At 44.6% G+C, this 27,799-nt stretch overlaps 1 protein-coding gene across 2 annotated transcripts in view; it reads left to right on the top strand.

Moving 5' to 3' along the window:
- lcat (lecithin-cholesterol acyltransferase) overlaps positions 1–17,892 on the top strand; it is a 30,636-nt gene extending 12,744 nt beyond the window's left edge. For both annotated transcript variants that reach the window (XM_078211034.1, XM_078211035.1), the window contains exons 3-6: positions 2,412–2,527; positions 4,014–4,109; positions 6,332–6,556; positions 17,346–17,892. In XM_078211034.1, coding sequence (XP_078067160.1) covers positions 2,412–2,527; positions 4,014–4,109; positions 6,332–6,556; positions 17,346–17,890 — 982 coding nt within the window. In that variant the 3' untranslated portion in view covers positions 17,891–17,892. The remainder of the gene's footprint in view (positions 1–2,411; positions 2,528–4,013; positions 4,110–6,331; positions 6,557–17,345) is intronic.
- The last annotated feature ends 9,907 nt before the right edge of the window (positions 17,893–27,799 follow it).

Raw genomic sequence — 27,799 nt, 5'->3', positions numbered from 1 at the left:
GGGGGGATCTACTGCCATTCTGCCTGAGATCAGTGAGGGGGAAAGGGGGGGATCTACTGCCATTCTGCCTGAGATCAGTGAGGGGGAAAGGGGGGGATCTACTGCCATTCTGCCTGAGATCAGTGAGGGGGAAAGGGGGGGATCTACTGCCATTCTGCCTGAGATCAGTGAGGGGGAAAGGGGGGGATCTACTGCCATTCTGCCTGAGATCAGTGGGGAGGGAGGGGGGAGGAGCCCATGATCGGTCTGGGTAGTGGAGGGGCTGGAGGGATAAGGAGGTCAGTAATGTTGTGGGGGTGGGGCAATGTCTGTGGGGGCCGGGGGGGGGGGGGGGGGGGGGGAGCATTATTCAGCCCAGAAGGGATGTGGCAGGGGAGCGTTATTCTATCTTTTTTTTGTCTGCGCATGCGCAGTTGGAGGCGCCGATCAGAGCTGCAGGATTTCGGGTATGTTAATACCCGCTCACAGGCTTCTGCAGCGAGATTCAGAATCGCTGATATTTTTTCAGGTAGAGTGTGTATGGGGGCGTCTGAGAACGGGTCTGAAACTCAGATCTGAAACACTCCCAGTTTCAAGTCAGCCCAGCACTTAGAATCAAAATGGTAAAATAGGGCCTATAAAATCCAGTAAGAAGTTTAACAACACCAGGTTAAAGTCCAACAGGTTTATTTGGTAGCAAAAGCCACACAAGCTTTCGAGGCTCTGAGCCCCTTCTTCAGGTGAGTGGGAATTCTGTTCACAAACAGAACTTATAATGACACAGACTCAATTTACATGAATAATGGTTGGAATGCGAATACTTACAACTAATCCAGTCTTTAAGAAACAAAACAATGGGAGTGGAGAGAGCATCAAGACAGGCTAAAAAGATGTGTATTGTCTCCAGACAAGACAGCCAGTGAAACTCTGCAGGTCCACGCAACTGTGGGAGTTACAAATAGTGTGACATAAACCCAATATCCCGGTTGAGGCCGTCCTTGTGTGTGCGGAACTTGGCTATCAGTTTGGGAGTGTTTCAGATCTGATAGCCAAGTTCCGCACACACAAGGACGGCCTCAACCGGGATATTGGGTTTATGTCACACTATTTGTAACTCCCACAGTTGCGTGGACCTGCAGAGTTTCACTGGCTGTCTTGTCTGGAGACAATACACATCTTTTTAGCCTGTCTTGATGCTCTCTCCACTCCCATTGTTTTGTTTCTTAAAGACTGGATTAGTTGTAAGTATTCGCATTCCAACCATTATTCATGTAAATTGAGTCTGTGTCATTATAAGTTCTGTTTGTGAACAGAATTCCCACTCACCTGAAGAAGGGGCTCAGAGCCTCGAAAGCTTGTGTGGCTTTTGCTACCAAATAAACCTGTTGGACTTTAACCTGGTGTTGTTAAACTTCTTACTGTGTTTACCCCAGTCCAACGCCGGCATCTCCACACTATAAAATCCATACAGTGCCAACTGATTTACACAGTACCTTTCACAAGCACAGCCCATCGAGCCTGCACTGACAACAATCCTATCCTCATAACCCTATGTATTTACCCTGCTAATCCCCCTGACACTAAGGGGCAATTTAGCATGGCCAATGCACCTAACCCGCACATCTTTGGACTGCGGGAGGAAACTGGAGCACCCAGAGGAAACTCACGCAGACACGGGGAGAATGTGCAAACTCCACACAGACAGTCACCCGAGGCCAGAATTTAGAATAGAATCCCTATGGTACAGAAGGAGGCCATTCGGCGCATTGAGTCTGTACCAATCACAATCCACCCAGGCCCTATCCCCATAACCCTGATGACTCACCTGATGAAGGGGCAGCGCTTCAAAAGTTCATGCTACCAAATAAACCTGTTGGACTTTAACCTGGTGTTGTGAGACTTCTTACTGTGCCTACCCCAGTCCAACGCCAGCATCTCCACATCATGCCCATAACCCTCATTGACCTGCTAATTTCCCTGATGCTAGGGTCAATTTAGCATGGCCAATCAACCTAACCCACACATTTTTGGAGTGTGGGAGAAAACCAGAGCACTAGAGGAAACCAACGCAGACACGGGGAGCACATGCAAACTCCACACAGACAGTGGCCTGAGGCTGGAATTGAACCTGGGTCCCTGCCAGTGTGAGGCAGCAGTGCTAACCACTGTGCCACCATGCCGCTCCTGCATTGTGAGGCACCAGTGCTAACTACTATTAGAGCTGTTGTTTGAGGATTGGGTGCTCATTATAGAAACTGCCCAATTTTCATTCCCATCAATGCCAGTTTTAAAATCAGCTGGCAACTTGGAAATCTAGCCCAGTGTAAACCCAATGCACATGGAGATGAGAACAGTCACTTCCCTTGGGCATCATGTATTGTTTGCTTAACATTTTATCTTATTGACATTTGACACGGTTGAATCTTTCTTAGACTTCTTTACAACCGAACAATAAAGAGAAGCTCTAATTCACCTGGAGTGGTGACCCGGATTCCTGGCTTTGGGAAGACCTACTCCGTGGAATATCTGGATCCATTGAAACTAGCAGGTTTGTTTGAAAGTGGAAAGCCTTCTTCTTGTGACTAGTGCACCTTGCAATGTGAAGCAAATTAACAGATCCACTGTACAAAAACAAGCCTCGGATTTACATAGTACCTTTCACAAGCGCAGCATATCCCAATGTACAACCAATTAAGCCTTTATTAAAAACCTTGCAGGAAACACGGCAGCCATTTTGCACATAGCAAACTCCCACCAACAATTGTGTGATGATGACCATAACCTACGAGCACTTATTAATTCTTGATTCTTTGGTAAATCTATTTCTCATCTCAGTCCAGAGTCCAATTTCTGCTTCTTGCACTAGGTCAGTGTTTACTCAGGTGAGTTTTATTCTAACCCTTTCTTCATTGGTCAACTCTTCTCCACCTCTCTAACATTTGGGCTGAGATTCTCCCATCTCGCTGCGCTAAAAACCCAGCGCTGTGGGCTGGGAGATTTAAGCAGGGCCCGATCTGCAGGCTCCACACTGGGCATCCCACCCCGATAGCGTCTCCCAGTGCCGGATTTCCAGCGGTATCAGCTCTCCGCTGGAAATCCGCAGTGGGTGCATAAATTAGTTAAATAGGCCTTAACATATATTTTAAATATAATTAGCGGGCCCGGGACTGAAGTCCTTGGTGGAAGGGGGGGTGGGGGTGAGGATCGGGGCTGGGCCTGGGAATGTTCGAGGAGCCAGCGATTGGGCCGTGGCGGGGGGGGCTCTGGCATTGCAGGATCGCGAGATTGGCCAACGATTGAGCTGGCCAGCAATCGGGTGACCGGCGGACAGGGGCCACGGCGCATGCGCCGATCTTGGCACTGACAGATCGACACATGCACAGTGGCCCACTCAACGCTGTGCTGCCGGCTTCCCGGGCGGGAGTAGGCCCTGCCCCCTGAATTCTGGAGTGAATCACACTAGTGCACTCAGCAGGGCACAGAATGTGGGGGATTCTTCTCAGAAGTCCACTGAAAAAACCAGCGTGAATTACTCCAGTTTTTATGCGAATTGGACACTTTGAATTTTTTTGGGAGAGTTGCACCCTTAGTAATCTACACTCATCCTCATTGGAATAGATAAGACCGCAGCTACAGTATAATGATCTCCTCACCATAGTGTATCTGAAGCAAACACACTATAGGTATATGTCCTTCAGCAAACTCCCCACTGATCAGGCCCCTATTGTATCCTGATCTCTTTGAAAGGTAGAGATAAGAACCTGCCATTCAGCCCCTGAAGCTGATTCTGCCATTGTATTAGATCATTATGATTTTTCTCTTGAATCCATTTTTCTATTTTGGTTCCCTACCCTTCCCTAACAAAAATCTATCAATCCCAGGTTTGAAATTTACAATTGACGCTGCCTAAATTGCTTCCGTTGCAACTCATATTATGGCTCAGTGGGTGGGGCCCAACTTCAAGCCATTTGGTGACCAGGTCAATCATGTTGAACAGTTGACCGTGTGTAAAAAGTGCTCTCTTGTTTTGACAGGGTACTTGCACACATTGGTGCAGTTCTTGGTGAATGCGGGCTATGTTCGTGATGAGACCGTGCGGGCAGCCCCATATGACTGGCGAGTGGCAGCATGTGAGTACAGATAATGGGCACCTCATCAAGCTATTCATAGTCTGACAAAAATGTTACCCAGGTGTAAAATATTACACCAAATTCTGAATGTAGACTTCTGCAGCTCAGCACATAATCAGGCAGCACAGGAGACCATTCAGCCCATCATGTGTTTGCTAACTCTTTGAATCAGCTATCCAATTAGTCTTGCACATCCCATACTTTGCCCAAAGACATGCAATCATTTCCTGTTCAAATATTTATCCAGTTTCCTTTTTTGAAAGCGACACTTGAATCTGCTTCCACCAACCTTTCAGGCAATGCGTTCCAGATCATAACTGCATGAAAGAAAAGTTCTTCTCATCTCTCCTGTCAACTATTTTAAACAGTGTCCTCTGGCTACCAGCTCTCCCAACATTGGGAGCAGTTCCCTTCTATAAGTTACTATTAAAAAATTTAACAAACTCCTTACCAAGCTTGAATTCAAAGAATCAAAGCAAAATGCTGCAGATGCTGGAAATCTGAAATAAAAAATGGAAAATGCTGGAAACATTCAGCAGGTCTGACAGCATGTGTGGAGAGACAAACGGAGTGGGACTCAAAACATTGACTCTGTTTCTCTCTCCACAGATGCTGCCAGACTTGCTGAGTATATCCAGCATTTTCAGTTTTTATTTCAGATTTAAAAGCATGTCAACCTTCTGGAATTATTTTTACTTTCCTATCCTTTGTGATCGCTCCACTACAAACTTCCCATCACCATCAAAACAGTCTCCTATTTCCAAACCTCCACCAATATCATTGGCATGAGGATTGTGTCAAAATGAGATTGGGTGACCCTTTCTCGAGAGAAGCACCCAAAAGATGAATGTGCTTGTAATGACTTCAATCAGGCAATTGAGGTTGGCCTTTTGGAATATGAAGTCCCTGATTGAGGAGTCAATTAATGGGCCAATCTGGGTGTCTTCTCCTTGTATTTAACCAGGAGTGTCAGTTCCTCTGGCACGCCTGAAGGCAGACTGTTGACTGATAACACTCTGTGTACTGCTGTTGGAATTGTAAATAAACGGATTTTGGTGAAGGGACTTCTGCCTCTGAAGACTTATTACAGTGTTTCAGTCAATTAACTTTACTGAAAAACATTCAACCTAAGGGGAAAACCGGTTTCGAGTCTAATTTGCTCAAGTTAGTGATGGGACTAATGTAACCCTCGGTCTGTGCACAGCAGCATGGCTGTCACAAACTCATAAAGTCATAGAAAAAGCCCTTCGGCCCATCGAGTCTGCACTGACAATATCTACCTATAAAGGCATGCTAATCCCATTTTCCTGCACTTGTCCCATATCCTCAAATATTATGATATTTCAAGTGCTTTTCCAAATATTTTGTAAAAGTTGTAAGGTTTCCAATCTCGACTACCTTCCCAGGCAGTGAATTCCAGATTCCCATCACCCTCTGAGTGAAAAAGATTTTTCTCAAATCTCCCCTGTATCTCCTGCTTCTTACCCTAATTGACCCCTCAACCAAAGGGAACAGCTGCTCCCTACTTGCCCTTTCCATCCCCCTCATAATCATTTTCACCTCAATCATGCCCCCCCCAGCCTTCTCTGCTCTAAAGAAAACAATTCCAGCCTATCTATTCTCTCATAGTTCAAATGCTCCATCCCAGGCAACATCCTGATGAACCTCCTCTGTATCCCTCTGATGCTATCACATCCTTCCTATATTGAGACAAATTAGGGGGGATCTCATAGAGACTTTAAAAATTCTAACAGGACTAGACAGGTTAGATGCAGGGAGGATGTTCCCGATGGTGGGGGAGCCCAGAACCAGAGGTCACAGTTTGAGGATTCAGGGTAGACCATTTAGGACAGAGATGAGGAGACATTTCTTCACCCAAAGAGTGGTGAGCCTGTGGATATAGCACTTGGGGCAAATGGGAACAAAGGTTATGGGGAGAAATCAGGATTAGGCTATCGAGTTGGATGATCAGCCATGATTGTGATGAATGGCAGAGCAGGCTCGAAGGACCAAATGGCCTCCTCCTGCTCCTATCTTCTATGTTTCTATGTAACCAGAACTGCACACAGTACTCCAGCTGTGGCCTAACCAATGAGTAGGAACACACAACAGTGAAGAATCAAAGATGTACACTCCATGTATTTTACCCCTTCAAGGTACACGTAACACTCGTGTGCAAAACTGTTGACGATTGTAACACTTGGCTCCTTTCTGTTTGACAGATGAGCAAGAAGAATATTTTGATAAATTGAAGAAACTAATTGAGGAAATGCACAGAGCCTACAACAAGCCAGTTTATCTGTTGGGCCACAGCATGGGGAATCTGTACATCCTGTACTTCCTGAAAGAACAGTCCCAGGAATGGAAAGACAAATTCATTCACGGATTCATATCTCTCGGAGCTCCATGGGGGGGTACAGTTAAATCTCTCACTGTGCTTGCTTCAGGTACCAATGATTTATGAATGTATATTTATTCTCCTATTATTGTCCATTGTAACTTCAGGGGTTGTAAATGATGTTATAAAAATCGACAACTTGTTCTCTGTCATGGTGCATTTGGAAAGCATGTAGTAAAATTCTGAATATCTGATGCCATTTTGAAAAGAAAGATGTGCAATTAGATCACAGTTTCACAACCACACAGTGTCTGAGAAAGTGCTTGATTTTCATTTGTTCGAGTGATGTGGGCACTGCTGGTTCAGCCAGCATTTATTACCCATCCCTGATTACCTTTGAAAAGGTGATGATGAGCCGCTTTCTTGAACTGCTGCTGTCCATGTGGTGTAGGTAAACCCAGTGTTTTGTTAGGGAGGGAGTTCCAGGATTTTGACCCAGTGATGGCGAAGGAACAGCGATATATTTCCAAGTCAGGATGTTGGGCCTGATTTTACCATCAAGTTGCGCCCGTTTTCATGTGTGAAAACTTGGTAAAGTCGGGCATGGGGGGAGTAGTGCAATCCCCCGACTGCCTCCGCACCCGTTCCCCCTTTACCAAGAGTCTAAAATGGCCGTGATCGGGACCGTGCCTGAAACAGACGCGACGGCAATTTAAATGCAATTGCATGCATTTAAAATAACTTAATGGGCTGGATGCCCAAACTTACCGGCATTTCCCCCTTTACCACCGCGTTCGCCCATCCAGACTTGGCGTGAAACAGACATGGTCTGCAAAGGTCCGATTCGGGCGCTCCAGCTTCTAAGGAGGCAAGTTCCAAGCTTTTCTAACTCAGATCGGTGGTAGGGGGGGGGCGGGGGGGGAGAGAGGCGGTGGGAGGCGGGTCAGATGGCTCTCTGGTTGGGGGCGGTGGGGGGTGGAGGGAGGCGGGTCAGATAGCTCTCTAGTAGGGGGGAGGAGGGAGGTGGGACAGATGGCTCTCTGGTGGGGGGAGAAGTGGGGGTGGGTCCGCTGCCTCTCTGCATGTAATCGGTGGGGGATAAGGGGGACAGGGGGCCACAATCGGTCTGGGTAGCAGGGGGGGGGGATAAGGGGGACAGTTACGTTGTGGGGGTGGGGCAATGTCTGTGGGGGCCAGGGGGAGAGGCATTATCCAGCCCAGGAGCGATGTGGCAGGGAAGCGTTTTTCTATTTATTTTTCTGCACATGCACAGTTGAAGGGTCCGATCGGTGCTGCAGGATTTTGGGCGTAATAAGCCTCACAGGCTTCTGCAGCGTGGTTCAGAATTGTTGTTTTTTCTCAGGCAGAGTGCATATGGGGGCCCCCGAGAACGGGTCTAAAAGACAGATCTGAAACACTCCCAGATTCAGCACTTAGAATCAAAATGATAAAATTGGGTCCGGTGTGTGGTTTGGAGGGGAACCTGTAGGCAGAGATGTTCCCATGTGTCTGCTGCCCTTGTCCTTCAAGGTGGTAGAGGTCATGGGCTTGGAAGGTGCTGTTGAAGGATCCTTGTTGAGTTGCTGCAATATATCCAGTTAGTACACTGCTGCCACTATCCATTGGTAGTGGAGGGAGTGGATGTTTAAGGTGGTGGATGGGGTAGCAATCAAGCAGGCCGCTTTGTCCTGATCATCTTGAGTGTGGTTGGAGCTGCACTCATCCAGGGCAAGGGAGAGTATTCCATCATATTCCTGACTTGCGTCTTGTAGATGGTGGACAGGCTTTGGGGAGTTAGGAGGTGAATTACTCTGCAGAATTCCCAGCCTCTGACCTGCTCTTGTAGCTTTACAGCTAACGACATACTTTAGAAGCATATTACAATGTAGGAAGTTCAGTAGTCAATATGTACACAGCAAGATCCCATGAACAGCAATGTGATAATGACTGATGTTTGGATAGATATTCAACTTGCCTCCCAGATGTTAAATTGATTTTGAGAATCATAAGGCCATTACTTTACGGTTCTGAAAACTATCTGATTCGCATTACCTTTGACATCAATAATATTGTACAGATTCGATAACGCACACCAAGTTTATGCCAGTTTTACCACCTGACCCGTCCCCATGCCTGGCAACAAATTGAAGATCTGTCCCTGGTGTCTTTCCTGGCTTGGGCTGAAATTGTTCCAGTTTGATAGAATGTCAGTCTGAAATTATAATTAGGCAATTGATTCAAGCTTGGCTTATGCTGCTACTCCAATATCCCTTATGATGGTTCCCATCTAAACAGAATGTGTGCACATGGGGACTAACAATTATCCCAATTTTCTTCATGTTGCTGATGATGGCATAGTCTCTCACTGCATTGCTTCAGATAGGCAGGAACTATGTCGATGTACACCAGAAATTTGACAGGCTAAACTCACAAATCAAATTTATATAAAACCAGATAGAATATAGAGAATAACAAAGTAGAGACAACCAGGATTTAAATACATACAGTTCACTAATTCTCTCACCTCCATCCTTCTCCATCAGTTAGAACAGATTTGTGTAATGAGTGTTTTGGGCTAGTGTAGTAAATGCTCATAGTCTAGTCTAATACTACCTCTTGGTAACTTGTGTTATTCATTTCTCTAGGATGGGGAACCTCTTGTGATGTCTGTGAGTTTGATTGTAGATCTTTCAGAATGCAGCAAATATTAAGCAATACGCACATTTTGGGAGGAGGGTTGGGGAAAGGGGAAACAAACGGATAGGAGGAATCAGATTTTCAATTTAGTGTCCAGGAATACAACTAACATCAAAGATTCCACTTGATTTTCATTCCTGTTCAAAGCAACTGTTTGCAATACTGTTTACTTTTTCTGTATCCCTCCCACAGACTCTGTTGAAATCTAGAGCTTTTTTTGAGTTGAACTAACTGTGAACTTGGTCTGTTCCCTGACATTCAGAACACTCACCTCAATGTTCTTGACTTGAGAACAGTTCAACAATAAAATGTTCCAACTCATAGAAACTTTCAACGTTAATGTCTCAAAGTCAGTTTAAATCCTTCTATCGTTCAAGGGGGGGTTATCACGTTAATGAATAGTATTGGTTTGAAACAAATTCTTGTTTAGCATTACTCTCACTGGAGAAACATGTCGTTTATGCTGTGCAAAATGAAATTACAAGCATTGTTGAAAAGAGACATGTTGCTGAAGCTTTCAGAGTCATAGAGTCATAGAGGTTTACAGCATGGAAACAGGCCCTTCGGTCCAACTTGTCCATGCCGCCCAGTTTTTATCATTAAGCTAGTCCCAATTGCCCGCGTTTGGCCCATATCCCACGTAACTGTCCAAATTCTTTTTAAAAGACAAAATTGTACCCGCCTCCACTACTACCTCTGGCAACTTGTTCCAGACACTCACCACCCTCTGTGTGAAAAGATTGCCCCTCTGGACTCTTTTGTATCTCTCCCCTCTCATCTTAAACCTATGCCCCCTAGTTTTAGGCTCCCCTACCTTTGGGAAAAGATCTATCTGATCTATGCCCCTCATTATTTTATAGACCTCTATAAGATCACCCCTCAGCCTTCTATGTTCCAGAGAAAAAAGTCCCAGTCTATCCAGCCTCTCCTTATAACTCAAGCCATCAAGTCCCAGTAGCTTCCTAATATTTTCTGCACTCTTTCTAGTTTAATGACATCCTTTCTATAATAGAGTAACCAGAACTGTACACAGTATTCCAAGTGTGGCCTTACCAATGTCTTGGTACAACTTTAACAAAACGTCCCAACTCCTGTATTCAATGTTCTGACCGATGAAACCATCTTTCCATCTTGCACTCATCAGGGCAAACACAAGAATGCCAAATTTCAAACAATTGCAACAATTATACTACAGGAGCAAAGGATGCTGATTGGTTGATAAGTCAGCTCTGACCAAGGCATTGCCATAGAGAAAACAATAAGCAAAGATAGGTTCCCCAAGCTCCCGGGTAATTCAAAAGAGATCCCAAACTTGAACATATTCTTTTAGCTTGCATAGAACGGGTCCATGCGCATGAGGTCTATATCACTTGTAACAAGTGTAAATAAGGCACATTACATCAACTGATTATCTGAACTTGGTTGTTAGTGTAGCTATTATCACACTCAAGATTGTTCAGCAGGTGCTACCCAGTCATGGAATCATACCTAACAACTGAAGTCTTGTTTTGGATTTTGTGAGTGTGGGTTGGTTGAGAATGGTCTGTACTCTGCTTGTTACAAATACCTGAAGGAACATGCTGTTTGATTTGATCAGCCAATTGTTGGGATGTTTGGCCTATATACCTGGCACTGCATCAGCACTGAAATTCATATACAATATTGTTCAATTGTGTAGTAGGCAGAACGTCTTTTGGACTGTGAACTTATTGTGGGAAAAATCCACTAGTAGTCAGATCTCGAGATTCCAAACCACAGTTTATTCAACGGAGCTCCATGGAGACAAGGCACATGTCTGTAGCAAACCTTCTCTCGGTAAAATGTCGGGAACGGTCCATCTTTATACTTTTTACACAATAGATGGACTGGAGATTTGAACATTATCACATCGTTATAGGCAGATACAAACAGATGCAGACATTTAACATAGTATTATTCTTATGAATGGGTACATTTCCTATGTCTGTGGTTATCAATGGTTGGTTTCGGCTCATTCAGGTGCTAATCGGTTTTCCTGCATTCATATTTTCCCGCTCTTCCTATGACTAATCTATTCCCTTTGTCTTGGGTTTTCCTTATCTAAAAGATGTCTCGATCCTTGGCTTGGCTTCCTGAGGTATTTGTTTACCATAAATCACTGTCTGTGATTCTAAATGGCTTGTCTGTTGGGTTTGATTTGAAGTGATCTTTGTCTAAGTGGAAGCCGGTGTCTGTTTTATGGCTCCTTTCCCAGTTAACGCTTTATGTGCCAGGCAGCTATTTTAAAGTGTGCTTTCCTTACATTTTTCCCCTTACAAACTGATGACAGCAACCTGTTAGTGGAAAATACCATTCACAAATCCACTGGATAGTAGCAGCGTAAAATAACTTTCTTAAACTGCCATTTTAAAAATACTTTGCCTTTCCAGTGTAATTTGAGGTAAATTAGGCACTTGTCATGTCTGAAGTTGTGAGTTTGTGTGATATACAATGAATCTGACCAAGGTAATCAATGTCCTGCAGGGATTCTTTTTGCCATGACAACACCTCAGCCAATCAGAGTCAATGTGCCAACCAATCAGCACCCTTAGCTCCTAATGTGATCGTTTGAATTTGGTATTCTTGCGTTTGCCCTAATGAGTGCAAGACTTTGGCAACATGGCCTCTCTTTTCAACAATCTTCAAGTTCTGCACTATAAAGCAAAAATTATAAACCTGCCGATAAAGAATCAATTCCTGTTTGTACTGCACAGAGGAAAGTGATAGATTAATGCAGGATGATAATAGCCTAATACTCAGCAAGTTGGCTGCAACTCTGAAGTGTACCATTTCAAACATTTTGAACTGTTTGTGGTATTTGCACACAGTCTGACATGTTGAATTCAGACCAGTAATTTTCCATCTGAGAAGTATGTGATGTCAGTTCAACTATTTGAAGGCTCATCCCAAAACAAGAGAGAACCTTCAATAGCACAAAGAGAGTTGGAAGATTAGCAAACCGGTCATGCTCCATGTACATAAAGCATCTGATAACTCTATAACCCTGGCAGATGCAAGAGAGTCGCTCATCTTCCAGAATTTTCTCTGAGGAGAGAGTTCATGACATCTGGCAAGGAGGTGGTCTATGGCCCGTTGTGGCGGAACTGGATGTCGGAGTGATTAATAGGGACATAAGAATGGGTCACAGGTTCATAGGAGCAGGAGTAGGCCATTCAGCCCATCGAGTCTGCTTCGTCATTGGACACAATTATGGTCATCCAACTCAATGCCTTTTTCCTTCACTGTCCCCATATCCCTTTGCCATTTGTATTTAGAAATCCATCAATCTTTGCTTTAGATATACTCAATGATTGAGTTCCACAGCCCTCTGGAATAGAGAATTCCAAGGAATTTACAACACTCTGAGTAAAAAGATTTCTCCTCACCTCTGTCCTAGGTGGCTTCCCATTATTTCAAAATCGTGTTCCCTGATTCTAGACTGCCCAATCAGGAGAAAAATCTTGAGCAGGTATTCCGTCCCCCCACTCCCCCCTCCCCCGTGGTGTGTTTAGCAGGGGCGGAGGCAACCTGCCATTGGCCAGGGAGGGGTCGGGATCTTCTGATTCTTTCCCATGGTGGGGGTTCACCGTCAGCAGAATTGGAAATTCCTATTCGCATGTATTATTACCTTGGGGCAGCACGGTGGCACATTAGCCTGTATTATCTTGGGGCAGCACGGTGGCACAGTGGTTAACACTGCTGCCTCACAGCGCCAGGGACCTGGGTTCAATTCCCAGCTTGTGTCGCTATCTGTGTGAAATTTGCACCTTCTCACCATATCTGCATGGGTTTCCTCCGGGTACTCCGGTTTCCTCCCACTGTCTGAAAGACGTGCTGGTTAGGTGCACTGGCCATGCTAAATTCTCCTTCAGCGTACCCAAACAGGCGCCGCTGTGTGGCGACTAGGGGATTTTCACAGTAACTTCATTGCAGTGTTAATGTAAGCCTAGTTGTGACACTAATAAACAAACGTTAAACTTCTGTATTTTTTAGGTTTCAATGAGATCACATCTCATTCTTCAAAACTCTAGAGTTTACAGGCCCAGTTGCCCCAATCTCTCTTCAGAGGACAGTCCCGCCATCCCAGGGATCAGTCTGGTGAACCTTTGTTGCAATCCCTCCATGGCAATAATATCCTTTCTAATGTTAAAGGACCACTTTACTTTACTTTACTTTACTTTACTTTAACCTCACATTTTTCCACATTTATATTCCATCTGCCATGTTCATGCCCATTCACTAAATCTGTCCAAATCCTCTTGTAGCCGCTTTGCATCTTCTTCACAACACATGGGCTTTATGTCATCTGTGCACTTGGAAATATTAGATTTGGTCCCCACATCCGAATCATTGATATATATTGTGAACAGCTGGGGCCCAAGTACTGATCATTGTCCTACCCCTATTGCCACACAGAGTTTACTCCTACTCTCTGTTTTCTGCCTGCACCTTAATCCATGCCAAGATATACTTCCCCTCCCATGTGCTTTAATTTTAATAACCAACCTCCTGTGGGGGACTTTATCAAAGGTCTTCTGAAAATTCGAGTATACTACATCCACCAACAACCGCTCCCCGCACCACCCCCCACCCCCCCTCTCCACCCCCACAAGTGATGTAATGGGGCTCCCAGGCTCCTGTCAGTGCACGGCAGGAACCTGATTTAAATACATTTGAATATCATTTGCTGGCTTCCCCATGTTATCAGCCCTTCACATCCCCCCCCCCCCCCCCCCCCCCGGCCCCCACCGACACCACCAACCTGGCGTCATGTTGGTGAGGTTTACAGCAGGTCTGGATCAGCATGAAGTTGCTAACGAGAACCCGCAGCGGGTGCACAGCTAAGTACATCCCTTAGGGGGGAGAGGGACATGCCCAAGCAGTACCCTGGCGCTGCCCCTTGGTAATGCCCCCTCAGTGAAGAGTTATCATGGGGGGGGCACCCCACTGCCTAGGGCAATGCCCGGGTGGCTTCCTTTGGGGGGAGATTCAAGGAAGGGGCGGGGGGTTCCTTGACCCTGGCACCAGGGAAGTATGATGTGGAGGTGCCGGTGTTGGACTGGGGTAAACACAGTAAGAAGTCTCACAACACCAGGTTAAAGTTCAACAGGTTTATTTGGTAGCAAAAGCCACTAGCTTTCGGAGCACTGCTTCTTCGTCAGGTAAGTGATGTGAGTTGCCTGACGAAGGAGCAGCGCTCCGAAAGCTAGTGGCTTTTACTACCAAATAAACCTGTTGGACTTTAACCTGGTGTTGTGAGACTTCTTACCAGGGAAGTAACACACCATCCTGGAGTCATGTCGACAGCAGCAGAAATGCCTGTCTGATCCCCTGACTATCGAATCCCCTATCACTATTGGATAGTGGGTCATAGTATAGAGGGGAGAAGATGTATCTAGGAGTGGTTAATAGTGAGCGTCGTATAGCCAAGTACCTGTCATCATCAACCCCCTCTGTCCCTTCCCTCTGGTAATCTTTACCCCCTCCAGAATGAAGTCTGCTCTCTCCCTGCTACAAGTATAACATCAATACAACAAAATGAACTTGATTGAGGTATTTAAAACATTGCAACTCTGTCCATGGGGACCGAGTATTTGAACTAAGCAGTTTAAGAAGATGGCGAGGACATTTGTGTAAGTTATGTAAACACAGACCTCAGCTTGATGTCAGGCGGTTTTTCTTTCTGCAGTTGGTCATTGACTTTTGGAATAATTTACCTGTTCATCTGTTGATGGGGATCAAAGGTTCCTAAGGGATGAGTTCCTAGTTGTGTTGTTATCACAGTGTGCGAAAGGTAGGTGGAAAAACATGAAGTTGCTGATGAGACCCCGCCAGGTGCACAGTTTCTAGAAATGGGCAGCACTGTGGAAATTAAAATCCAGGACAGATAAGTGGAAGGAACCTGGATGAAGAAAGGAGGTGCCGTGTCTAAGTGTGAGGTTAAAGGATATGGGAGTATGGATGTCAGCCTAGTCTGTCCATCCACTGTGGATCAGTATTGAATGAAGCTTGCTTTAATGCCAGATCATTACAGTATAAATCTAAGATTAACATGATAAAAATGTAGCATTCTGTAGTCAGGCTAATCCTCGAGACTGTGTTCAATTGTCACCATCAAGACACACTGGAAACACCGGAACATATGAACAATGAGGCTGATCTCCACCAACAGCACGGTGCGGTACGGGTGGCATGGTGGCACAGTGGTTAGCACTGCTGCCTCACAGTGCCAGGGACCGGAGTTCAAATCCCGGCTTGGGTCACTGTCTATATGGAATCTGTACGTTCTCCCCGTGTCTACATGGGTTTCCTCCGGGTGCTCCGGTTTCCTCCCATAGTCCAAAAGATGTGTTGGTTAGGTGCATTGGCCATGCTAAATTCTCCCTCACTGTACCTGAACAGGCGCTGGAGAGTGGCGACTAAGGGATTTTCACAGTAACTTCATTGCAGTGTTAATGAAGTCTACTTGTGACACTAATAAATAAACATTACAGAGACAGCTTGAAAAATCTCAGCTCACTCAGAACTGAAAGGAAACAAATGAGAAGGGATAATGTATGGATATAAGATCTCAAGCGAAGTGGAAAAGATAAATTCAGAGCAGTTTTCCTGCTGAATGATAATAATGGTAAAAGTGGGAGGCAGGGTGGAATGTTCCCATCTAGGTCTAAGCTGGGATGGGAACGTGGAATGTTTCCCACTGCAGAGGGTGGCGGGAAAACACGCCAAATCTTTTAGCCCCAACCTCATTACTTAAGTAACTGTGAATTTTGCACTGTATTCCAAAGTGGGGCAGGCTTGATGGTACATAGTCCGCCATCATATCCAGATGCCTGAGTTCCAACGCCTGCACACCACCTTGTTCCAGATGTGTTTGGACCAACGTGTTTTCCCGCTGGAGTTGTGGTGAATCGGGTGTTTGAGTTTTAATCTGCATCCCCTTAGCAGGATGCAAATCAGTTCCACGCCAGCCTCCAGCGGGGTTCCCGGTCCACCATGGCGAGCACTAGTGGAAGATCTCACGGAAAATTCACACCAGCCTAAAAACCATTTTTGGGCCTCCTGCCATCCCTTCTGCCTGCCATTGAATGTGCCAGTGGGGACATGGGAGAATTCTGCCCATACCAGTTTCCTTATAGCAAGGCTCCAACAAACAGGAAGTTAGGTAGGTAAGTAGTTAATCTGGTCATCAGCGGTGAATGCTGACTGGGTGCAGTCCCTGCTGTCCTGTGAATGGTGTATTCGAATATTCTCCATCCACCTGAACATTGGCCTAAACTTATCAGCTCATCAAGGGCACCCAGCACTTTATACATATTGTACACGCAAGTGGGTTTGTGTTTTATTTTATTATTTGTTTATGAGACATGAGTATACTTGGCTAGGCCAGCATTTATTTCCCATCTCCAATTGCCCTTGAGAAGGTGGTGAGTCATCGCCTTAAACTGGTGCAATCCATCTTCTGCTGTTAGGGAGGGAGTTCCAGGACTTTGGCTCAGTGACAGTGAAGGAATGGCGATATGTTTCAAAGTCAGGTAGGTAAGTGGCTTGGAGGAGAACTTGCAGGCAATGGTGTTCCCATGGTCTGCTGCCCTTGTCCTCCTAGATGAAAGACATCGGGATTAGGAAGTTTCTGTAGGAGGAGGCTTGGCGAGTTGCTGCAGTGCATCTTGTATATAGCACACACTGTGCTTCAGTGTTGAAGAGAGTGTGTAAGGTGGTCGGATGGAGGACCGATCAAGCGACCTGCCTTGTTCTGGATAATGCTGAGCTTCTTGTGTACTGTTGAAACCTGCACTCATCCAAGCAAGCAGAGAGTATTCCATCACATTCCTGACTTGTGGACAAGTTTTGGGAAGTGAAGAGGTGAGTTACTCACAGAAGAATTCCAACCTCTCAAGAATTCAAGACCTCCAGTTCTTGCTGCATGAGGGCATTTACAGCATGTACATGGATAGTCCTGCACTGGGCAATCATCAACTTATAAGCTTCCTAAGAAGTGGATTTCATAATTCTAACAACCTAATGGGGGAGGGAAAACAAATGGACAATATTTTATATTGAAAAAGATTATTTTCTCTCCCCATACACACTCCCAACCCCATTATACAAGTATTTTTTTATCATAACAGAAAATGGAGATCTCACGTTTATGTTTTTCTTCCTTCAACTCTTCTTTCCAGGGGACAACTATGGCCTTGCACTTGACCTCCTGAAGATACGTGAGCAACAGCGAACGACAACAACCAATCCTTGGTTACTGCCCACCACACGGGCCTGGCCAGCAGACCATGTCTTTGTCTCCACACCAAGCTACAACTACACATATAATGACTATAGGAAGTTCTTCACTGATATAGGATATGAAGATGGCTGGTTCAAGTGGCAACACAGCAAGGGTTTTCTGACGGACTTGCCTCCACCAGGGGTGGAAGTGTACTGCATGTATGGCACAGAAGCCCCGACACCAATGACTTATATTTATGATGAAGGCTTTCCTTCCAGCCAGCCAGTAAAGATCATTTATGGTAATGGTGATAACACCGTTACTCTGAAAAGCTTGTCCCTGTGCAGAGAATGGCAGGACCAGCAACAGCAGAAAGTTCATGTGGTGGAATTTCCAGGCAAACAGCATTTTGACAAGATTTATGACATTCAAGCCTTAGAGGTCATCCAAGATATTTTGTTAGGGAATTATTCCAATCACCAAGTCGATTCCAGAAACTAGATGCGATTTCTGAGGGATTTAGGTGCCCCTGTTAATAGGTAACCTTAGATTTCCAATTTATGCTTTTAAACTGGAATGATCTTCTCTGAAAGGGTTCACAGACATCGACAGGGCATTTTTTATTGTAATAACAATGTCTATTGTGAGATTCACTGCCATCTATTGCTGTTTATACAATGGAGTTCAGAATTTACAATCTACAAATCGCTTCTGACCAGGCCCAGTTTATGTGCAAGCTGGCTTGGCCAAACTGGGTAAATGCTGTCAATTCTTAGAGAAACCACCAGAGGGCATACTTTGTTAAAAAAGGAACATCTGAAAGGGGGAGTAAGCTGATGTCAGTCGTGTGTGGACGAGGAACTTGAAATGTTTAAACGTGCAACATTAAAATGTTTTTAAATGTTTAACCCTGCAGATTAAAGCATTTTTAAAGAAAACATTTCAATTGTTATATTTTATGAAAGATTTAACCCGTAAAAATTGAAGCTGCAGAGGTGAAGGGAATATCCCCATTCCAAACGTTGGGATGTGAGCAGACATCCTTTATCACGGGTCCACACTGGAATCGAAAACACATTTTGTGTCAATGTTAAATCATCCATTAAATGATAAGTAATGCACATCACACCATAACTTCCAGAGGTGTCAGCCACAGTAAAGTTAAAAGGAAAGCATGCAGCGGGTTAGATATTAGCCCCTGGTCTCTGGCACTTGGGTTCAGATCTGGCTTAATTTCATTCATTTTGTTGGCTACACAGGTCCCTCTGTGAAAGGAGTTTGCACAATTTGATCTGATTTGTTTTATTATTGTTACATTTATACAGTGAAAAGTACTGTTTCTTGCGCGCTATACAGACAAAGCATACCTTTCATAGAGAAGGAAAGGAGACGATGCAGAATGTAGTGTTACAGTCATGGCTAGGGTGTAGAGAAAGATCTACTTAATATAAGGTAGGTCCATTCAAAGGTCTGATGGCAGCAGGGAAGAAACTGTTCTCTAGTCAGTTGGTACACTGGGATGTTGGCATTTATCGCGAGGGGGACAGAATATAAAAGCAGAGAAGTCTTGCTGCATCTGTACAAGGCATTGGTGAGGCCGCAGCTGGAATACTGTGTGCAGTTTTGGTCCCCTTACTTGCGAAAGGATATATTGGCCTTGGAGGGAGTGCAGAGAAGGTTCACCAGGTTGATACCGGAGATGAGGGGTGTAGATTATGAGGAGAGATTGAGCAGATTAGGTTTGTACTCGTTGGAGTTTAGAAGGCTGAGGGGTGATCTTATAGAGGCGTATAAGATAATGAAGGGGCTGGATAGGGTAGAAGTGGAGAGATTCTTTCCACTTAGAAAGGAAACCAGAACTAGAGGGCACAGCCTCAAAATAAAGGGGGGTCAGTTTAGGACAGAGTTGAGGAGGAACTTCTTCTCTCAGAGGGTGGTGAATCTCTGGAATTCTCTGCCCACTGAAGTGGTGGAGGCTACCTCGTTAAATGTGTTTAAGTCACGGATAGTTGGATTTCTGATCGGTAAGGGAATTAGGGGTTATGGGGATCAAGCGGGTAAGTGGAACTGATTCACTTCAGATCAGCCATGATCTTATTGAATGGCTGGGCAGGCTCGAGGGGCTAGATGGCCTACTCCTGCTCCTATTTCTTATGTTCTTATGTTCTTATGTACACGACCTCAGACTTTTGTATCTTTATCCCGATGGAAGAAGGTGGAAGAGAGAATGTCCGGGGTGTGTGGGGTCCTTTATTCTTTATTGCCGACTGGGCAGAACTGTCCTTTGTTCAGCACAGAGGGACATTCTCACTTGGAGAGGTCACAGGTTGGATGGTGTGAAAAATGTCACATTGGTGCAGTGGGGACCACTTTCTGAGTTGGGCCTTTGGGACAGTGCACTGCACCATTTTGCTATCTGGCCCTGTGCTATGCCTGACATATGGAAGTACTTGATGTTGACAAGAACAAAACAATACTTCAGCGGTTAGGAATTTTACCAAGTCCAACTTTTATTGAATTTTGAAACGTCCACTGCCAAAGGTAGTAAATAAAGCTTGGCAGCAAGCCACGTTAACTAGCTTACTAAAATGGGTGCTGTTTTTATGGGTCCCATGGGATTTTATGGGACTGGATTGATGATTGCACAGAATAAGCCACTTGTTTTCAGGACAATTCAAGTAACAGGGTGGGGATGGGGAAGGGTATTGCTGGATTGACGAGATGGGTAAGGCTAGGGGTGCACATCTTTGAAAATATTTCTTCTACCCTTCCAGCCCCTACTTGGTCAAAGAGATAAGTTAGGAGGATGCTACAGGAAGGGAGCAAGGGGAAGAGGTGGAGAAGTTTAGAGGTAGAATTGCAGACTCTGGTGCCTGGACTGCTGTAGGTGCGCCTATCAATGCTCAATCAAAGGAGACTGGTGATGCACAAATGTTCAGGTTAACTTGTATAAAAAAGAAGCTACAATAATAAATATCTGCATGTAATGTGGACAAGCAGAGTTCATTACGTTTTTGTAGTGAGAACCCAACATACATCAGAAAGTTGTTATTTTTCTATATTCACAAGTTAAATCTTCTGCTCTCCGGATTGTCAGAGACCGTGGGCCGGATTCTCTGACCTCGCTCGCAATCGGGATTCTCCAGTCCCGCTGCAGTGAACAGAGACTTGGATAAGCACCAAATCCTTCCTCCTCGCTGGCAGCGGCAGCAGGGTGTGAATAGCTGGAGGATTCCGATCCAGGTGTATGACTGAATACACACGACAGCAACCTGTGGAAGTCCTGACATGATGCGGAGATGCCGGCGTTGGACTGGGGTAAGCACAGTAAGAAGTCTCACAACACCAGGTTAAAGTCCAACAGGTTTATTTGTGCTACCAAATGAAGCTGTTGGACTTTAACCTGGTGTTGTGAGGTTTCTTACTGAAATCCTGACACAGATTTATCTGGGAATTGCCCAGGAAGTTTGAACTTCCAAAGGGCAATTTGCCTGCTCCCTGGGACCCTCCGTGAATGAGTCTGAGTTACAGTCAGATGCTTTGGACAGTTGCACAATGTTTACCTGGCTAGTTATCACAGAACTGTTACAGCACAGAAGGAGGCCATTGTGTCTGCACCAGTTCTCTGAATGAGCAATTCCCTTAATGTAATTTTCCCACCTTCTCCCTGTAACCCTGCACATTCTTCCTTTGCAGATAATAGTCCCGTTCCTGAATCTTCCTCCACCACACCCTCAAGCAGTGCATTCCACACCTTAACTACTCGCTGTGTAAAAAGTTTATTCTCAAGTTGCTTTTTTTTCCAATTACTTTCGATCTGTACCTGATCTTTTTTGATCCGTTCTTGAGTGGGAACAGTTTCTCCCTTCCTACTCTATCCAGACCCATCATGACTTTGATTACCTCTATCAAATCTCTTCTCACCTTCTCTACTCCAAGGAAAACAAACCTAACCTCCAATCTATCTTCATACCCTGGAACCATTCTCATGAATCTTTTCTTCACGTCCTTCTTAAAGTGCGGTGCCCAGAATTGGACACAGTAGTCCAGCTCCAGAAAATATTAGATAGTTTAACACCTAAACTAATGCCTGAGTAACTGTACAATTGAACTATCCCGCATCACCCCTCCAATAACCCGACTACTCCTTCCCCTCCCCAACACAGACCAGACCCAACAATCCTCCCAACCTGACAACCCTTCCTACCAGACCCCCACTACCCCACCGACCTGACTACACCCCTGACAACTCGACGACCCTTCCCAACCCCAGACCCGACCTGAATACCACCTTGACCACCTGACTACCCCCAACCCACTAGCCCTCTGACTACCCAACTACACCCCTAACCCCCTGACACAACCTAACTACCACCCTGGCCAACTAGCCACCTGCCCCAACCCTACCCGAATACCATCCCCACCAGACCTTTTCAGTACAAAACTGGTCATGGATATTGAGCTTTATGAGACAGTTACGTTTTGAAACATACTTTTAACTCAAAGTAAAACTGAGAATTCTGGATGAACACCTCATATTGGAGACATGCCCATCTGATCCGGTTACCATAGGGAGAGCAATTCAAACAGAAACCCATTGAGGCGGGGGGAGGGGGAGCTTCAGTTTTCACACCTTTCATAGTATCTCACTGAAAAAGGACAGCCGCTGTTTGAGGCACAGAGACAAAGAAGGTACTGTGTGGGAGAAGCAGGTGGAGATGCTTTTTTTTGTTTCCCAGCAGGATGCTGGGGAGAGTTCAGTTTCTGTTCAAAAGAAAGACTCTTCAAGATTTAAGGAATGGAGAGTCACCAAGATATGCCTCAGTGGTGGTAATTGTACCTGGAAAAACTTAGGCTGAGTGGAACAATGGTTGAAGGACTCTGGAATGTTTGACCTGGTGTGGTAGGGAGAATTAAACCTCCACTGGGGAGCTGTAAGTGACTGTTCCTGGAATGCTACACATCGGCCAGAAGCATGCTACTCTGTCAAAGTGTTTCGGTGATACATTTTTATTGTTTTAGTCAGTGAATGCAAAACTTCTGTTCTCACAGATGCTGATGTGGAGATGCCGGCGTTGGACTGGGGTAAACACAGTAAGAAGTTTAACAACACCAGGTTAAAGTCCAACAGGTTTATTTGGTAGCAAAAGCCACACAAGCTTTCGAAGCTCTAAGCCCCTTCTTCAGGTGAGTGGGAATTCTGTTCACAAACAGAGCTTATAAAGACACAGACTCAATTTACATGAATAATGGTTGGCTGCCAGACCTGTTGAGTATATCCAACATTTTCTGTTTTTATTCCTGTTCTCTGTTGATCTTAGTTTGCTTGTTATACTAAATGTCTTGAAAAGTGAAATCTTGTCCACTGTTTTATTTCTGTTGGATGTTTGAGAAATTAATTTCTCTTTTTAAAGTTTTCCATCTCTACAGCCATTGTAATATGGGCCCCACGGTGACCCAGTGGTTTGCACTGCTGCCTCACAGCGCCAGGGACCCAGGTTCAGTTTTGACCTTGAGTCACTGTCTGTATGGAGTTTGCATGTTCTCCCCATACCTGCATGGTTTCCTCTGGGCGCTCCAGTTTCCTCCCACAGTCCAAAAGACGTGCGGGTTAGATTGATTGGCCATGGTAAATTGCCCCTTCGTGTCAGGAAAATGAGCAGGGTAAGTATGTGGGGTTATGGGGATAGGACCTGTGTGGTATTATTGTCAGTGCAGGCTCAATGGGCTGAATGGCCTCCTTCTGCCCTGTTCTATAATCTATTTCAAGGCAATTACTTTGGAAAATATTGGATTGCATACTTCACATAAAATGCATACACAAACACACCCTTGAGTAGAGTAACACTTTATTAACTGTAAGAAAGTACAAGATGCCATGATTTGTGTTTTTGTCAATATTTATACAAAACAAGATAGTTTCACAGGCTTCAGAGCTTTTCTATTGGATTGGGAGGCATGGGACTTACAGATGACTAGTCTTGGCCTTTTCTCTGAATGCTCATTGGGCTCAGATGGGAAGAATATTTAGCTGCAGCCTGGAGTCAAAATTAAGAAGGATGGCGCTTGACATTGAAAACAGATATGTGGGATGAAGCAAAGAACTTCCAGGAGGGACATAATCGATCAACCAAGCCCAACTCACTAATACATGCTTCAGCTACATACTGAAATTTGAGGCTCAGGCATTGCACAATTTGTGCAATTTTAGAAAGGTGAAAATGTCTTTTAATTTGTACTTGTAATCCTGAGAATGAGAGTGAGATTTTTCATAAACCAGAAACCAAACAGACAGGCAACAAACTCATCAGGGGCTGTAAAGTAGAACTGGTGACCTATTCTTTGCTGATCACTTCGTTGAATATCCTATTTACTTATCTTCATTTTAACCTGATTACTTGTGTCCAGGAAGGGTTTGAGATTGGGGAGGTGAATGGCACAGTGGTAGTGTCACTGGACTGGTAATCCAGACTCCAAGATAATACTCTGGGTTCAAATCCCACCATAGCAGATGGTGAAATTTAAATTCAATCAAAATCTAATGATGTCTACGGACCCCTCTCTAAAACAATTCCTATGGATTTAAAGCAATGTACAGGTGATGCCAGCAGATACAGGTTTGGGTTGTTCTATTGCTTTCTTATATTCGGAACTTTCCACCTGTTCAACTGGGAAAAATTCAAGATGGCGGCGGCAGTTCCACCTAGCATCAATAGGCTTTTGCTGATGCAATTTTAATTAGTGGTAGCTGGTTCTGATTTCCCTTTTTGTTTTGTAAACTCTCCCAGTTTAATTTTAGCATGATGGGTTTCAGTTGTTATTAGAATGATTCCTAGCTGCTCAGTGAAGACTTGCTTCTGCTTAATGAGGCAGTCAACAAGAATTGTACATATATAGTATAACATTGAAGAGTGATGATAGGAAGTGTGACAGATACTTTTGAATCTCGTTTAGTCATGCTCTGTGTTCTGCTGATTTTGTGGAAACAATACGATATAATTTTTAAAATGTGTTATTTGTGGTGAAAATGCTCAACACCTGAAATGTAGGTGGGGTTCTCACTCTGTCCCTGTGATTACCCTGCTCAATACCCATCTTCTTTTTATTCATTCATGGGATGTTGGCATCTACTGTTGGCCAGTATTTATTGCCCATCCCTAATCACCCATGAACTGAGTAGCTTGCTCGGCCATTTAAGAGTTAAACACATTGCTGTGGGTCTGGAGTTACACATAGGCCAGGGTAGGAAAGGGTGGCAAATTTTCTTCAGGTGAGTTTTTAAAACCATAGAATCCCTATAATGCAGAAGGAAACCATTTGGCCCATCGAGTTTGCACTGACCACAATCCCATCCAGGCCCTATCCCTGTAACCCCACTTATTTACCTTGCTAACCCCCTGACACCATGGTCAATTTAGCATGGCCAATCAACTTAACCTGCACATCTTTGGAGTGTGGGAGGAAACCAGATCTCCCAGAGGAAACCCACGCAGATATGGGGAGAATGTGCAAACTCCGCACGGACAGTGACCTGAGGTCAGAATTGAACCCGGGACCCTGGCACTGTGAGGCAGCAGTGCTAACCACTGTGCCACCCAATCAACAATCATTTCATAGTCATCAATAGATTATCAATTCTAGATTTTTATTGAATTTAAATTTCACCATCTATGGTGAGATTCAAGCCCAGGACACCAGAGTACTATCCTGGGTCTAGCTGGATTACTAATCCAGCGGCATTACCACTACACCATTCACCTCCCCAATCTCAAACCCTTCCTGCACACAAGTAATCAGGTTAAAATGAAGATACATAAATAGGGTATTCAACTAAGTGATCAGCAAAGAATAGGTCACTCTCATTCTCAGGATTACAAGCACAAATTAAAAGACATTTTCACCTTTCTAAAATTGCACAAATTCTGCAATGTTGTCAACTGAAGGAGATAAAGAGGATTCTATCAGCGCACGTTGACTGATTATAGCAAATCAACAGGAATCAAATGAAAGATTTGAATCTTACGCAACAGAACCGGGCATGTCATTCTAGATCCATATAAAATATTTCAATTCAGCAGGTTTTGCATGTATTTTTGCTGAAATTGACTTGAAATTGCCAAGTAGCTGGAGACATATAGCTGGTTGTGAAACTAAATCCGTGCTTTTCTGGATTTCAGGAAGGTTTGTTGCTGATTTAGATCTTGTGATTTTTATAGTGACGCTCTTGTAGTATTAGCAAGGTCAGTAGAGGCAAGTCAGCTGCAAATGAATTACCTGGACAATGACAAGAGCTGATGGAACAATTTTAACAGTGGTTATACGGTAGGAGAAGGAGTGAGGGGAGGGATCTGGAGGCAGGACACTTACCGCAGAATAATTTTAGTTTTGACATTTCATTTGGTCTATTTTACAATACATAGCAATTGGAAGGATTATATTCTTCATCAACAGACACCACTGAACTGAAGTAAAAAGTATTAAGAGTGACTCATGGATTGTGTGGTAGTTATTAGCAAAATCTTCATCTTTAAATAACTTGTTGAGTTTTATGTGCAGTCTTCTTATAATGACTGATGGCTCCCAAATCTCTTTGGGCTGATGTGGAGTTCAGGGCCTGTAGGAGACATGGAGGGGAGTTCAGAGCTGCAGTGTCCCCGGTTGAATGGCCCACAGATCAGACAAGGAAAAGGCCAGAAACAAAAAACAGAAAATGCTGGAAAGTCTCAGCAGAACTAAAGAGAGGGAGAAATGTGTTGGATATTAAACTGTGGCTGGGACAGATTGCAACAAGTTGCAGCAACATTAAGAACAAGCGACAGGTGGCCTGGTGTGGGGCGGGAGGTGGGTGAAGGGGGGGATTTTGTATTGAGACAATAAATGTATGGCACATTAAAAAAGGGTTTAAGATGGATCGGTAGGGATTAGCAGGGTAAATATGTGGGGTTTTGGGGATAGGGCCTGGGTGGGATTGTTGTCTGTGCAGCCTCGATGGGCCAAGTGGCCTCCTTCTGCATTGTAGGGTTTCTATGGGGGAGAAAAATTGCAATTTAATGTTGTTGAATTCAATGTTGAAAAGGACCAGGACCTCCACCATTTTGCTCCTCCCAATTGTGAAGTCTGCTTTCTATTATTGCACCTTAAGCGAGCACTAATTGGGCTGGATTTCATGGATTCAAACTGGACACTCTCTCCCCCCCGGCCGGAACATTAAATACCACATGATGATGATGCCCAGTTGGCAACACAACGTCATCGTGCCAGTCTCAGATCCTACGGAAAGTGAGCAGATGCAGAATTCGGAAGCCCATCACCCATTTCAAAACAACCAATTAACAAGCAATTGTTACATAGCCAATAGTCTGCAGTTTTTCACTGCATTTGTTGGTCATTGGGTGGGGAACAAAAGTTTGGGAGTGCCTCAGAACTCTGTGAGGCAGCAGTGCTAACCACTGGGCCACCATGCTGGCCAGCTTCCTATCGTCCCATGACTTGATTCATCGTGCTGAGGTGGTGAGAGCAGGATTGAGCAGACAACTCATTTTCCATTCCACTCCCTCCACCCCGCTAAAAACTGTAAAACCACTGTTTCAAAAACAGGTTTGAGAGTGAAAAAAAGCTGGAGAATAAACAGGGCAAATCATTTACACTGGAACCAGTCATAACTCAGCCTGTTTCAGTTCCCTGCCAACAGAATATATTTTGTTTTGCAAAAGTACACTTCATTCATAAAATATCTGAAAGAAGATGACACAACATGGACAGCACGGTGGCACAGTGGTTAGCACTGCTGCCTCACTACACCAGGGACATGGGTTCAATTCCAATCTTGGGTGACTGCCTGTGTGAAGTTTGCACATTCTCCCCGTGTCTGCATGGGTTTTCTCCGGCCGCTCCGGTTTCCTCCCACAGTCCAAAAGACGTGTAGGTTAGGTTGATTGGCCATGCCAAATTGCCCCTGAGTGTCAGGGGAATTAGCAGGGTAAATATGTGGGATTATGCAGATAGGGCCTGGATGGGATTGTTGTTAGTGCAGGCTCGATGGGCTGAATGGCCTCCTTCTGCACTGTAGGGATTCTATGATTTCAAAATGACTATCACAGTGCAGTAATATTCAACTTTTCTACATAGATCCTGTTGCACCTGGAGATGCTTCAATACAATCAACAAACACCCTTTTTTAACCAACAGAATATTACCCTGCTGGGAAAAACTAATTCAAAACTGTCAAATGGCAGTGAATAGTGACCAGTGATACTGGAGTACCATTGACAAGACCAGTTGGGACACGCAACCATAATTTCCAAGTTTTACTGTGTTCTTTTGGGGAAAGGGATTGGAGTAGCAGGTACCGAGTTTTAAAATACATGATTTCACTTTATTAGTTTCCTCTGATATAAAGTCAGCCCTTAA

Source organism: Mustelus asterias, chromosome 4 (genome assembly GCF_964213995.1).
Source record: "Mustelus asterias chromosome 4, sMusAst1.hap1.1, whole genome shotgun sequence".
In the NCBI taxonomy this organism is placed as follows: Eukaryota; Metazoa; Chordata; class Chondrichthyes; order Carcharhiniformes; family Triakidae; genus Mustelus; species Mustelus asterias.
The sequence above is the reverse complement of the archived record's forward strand: the minus strand, read 5'-3'. Positions and strand labels throughout refer to the sequence as shown.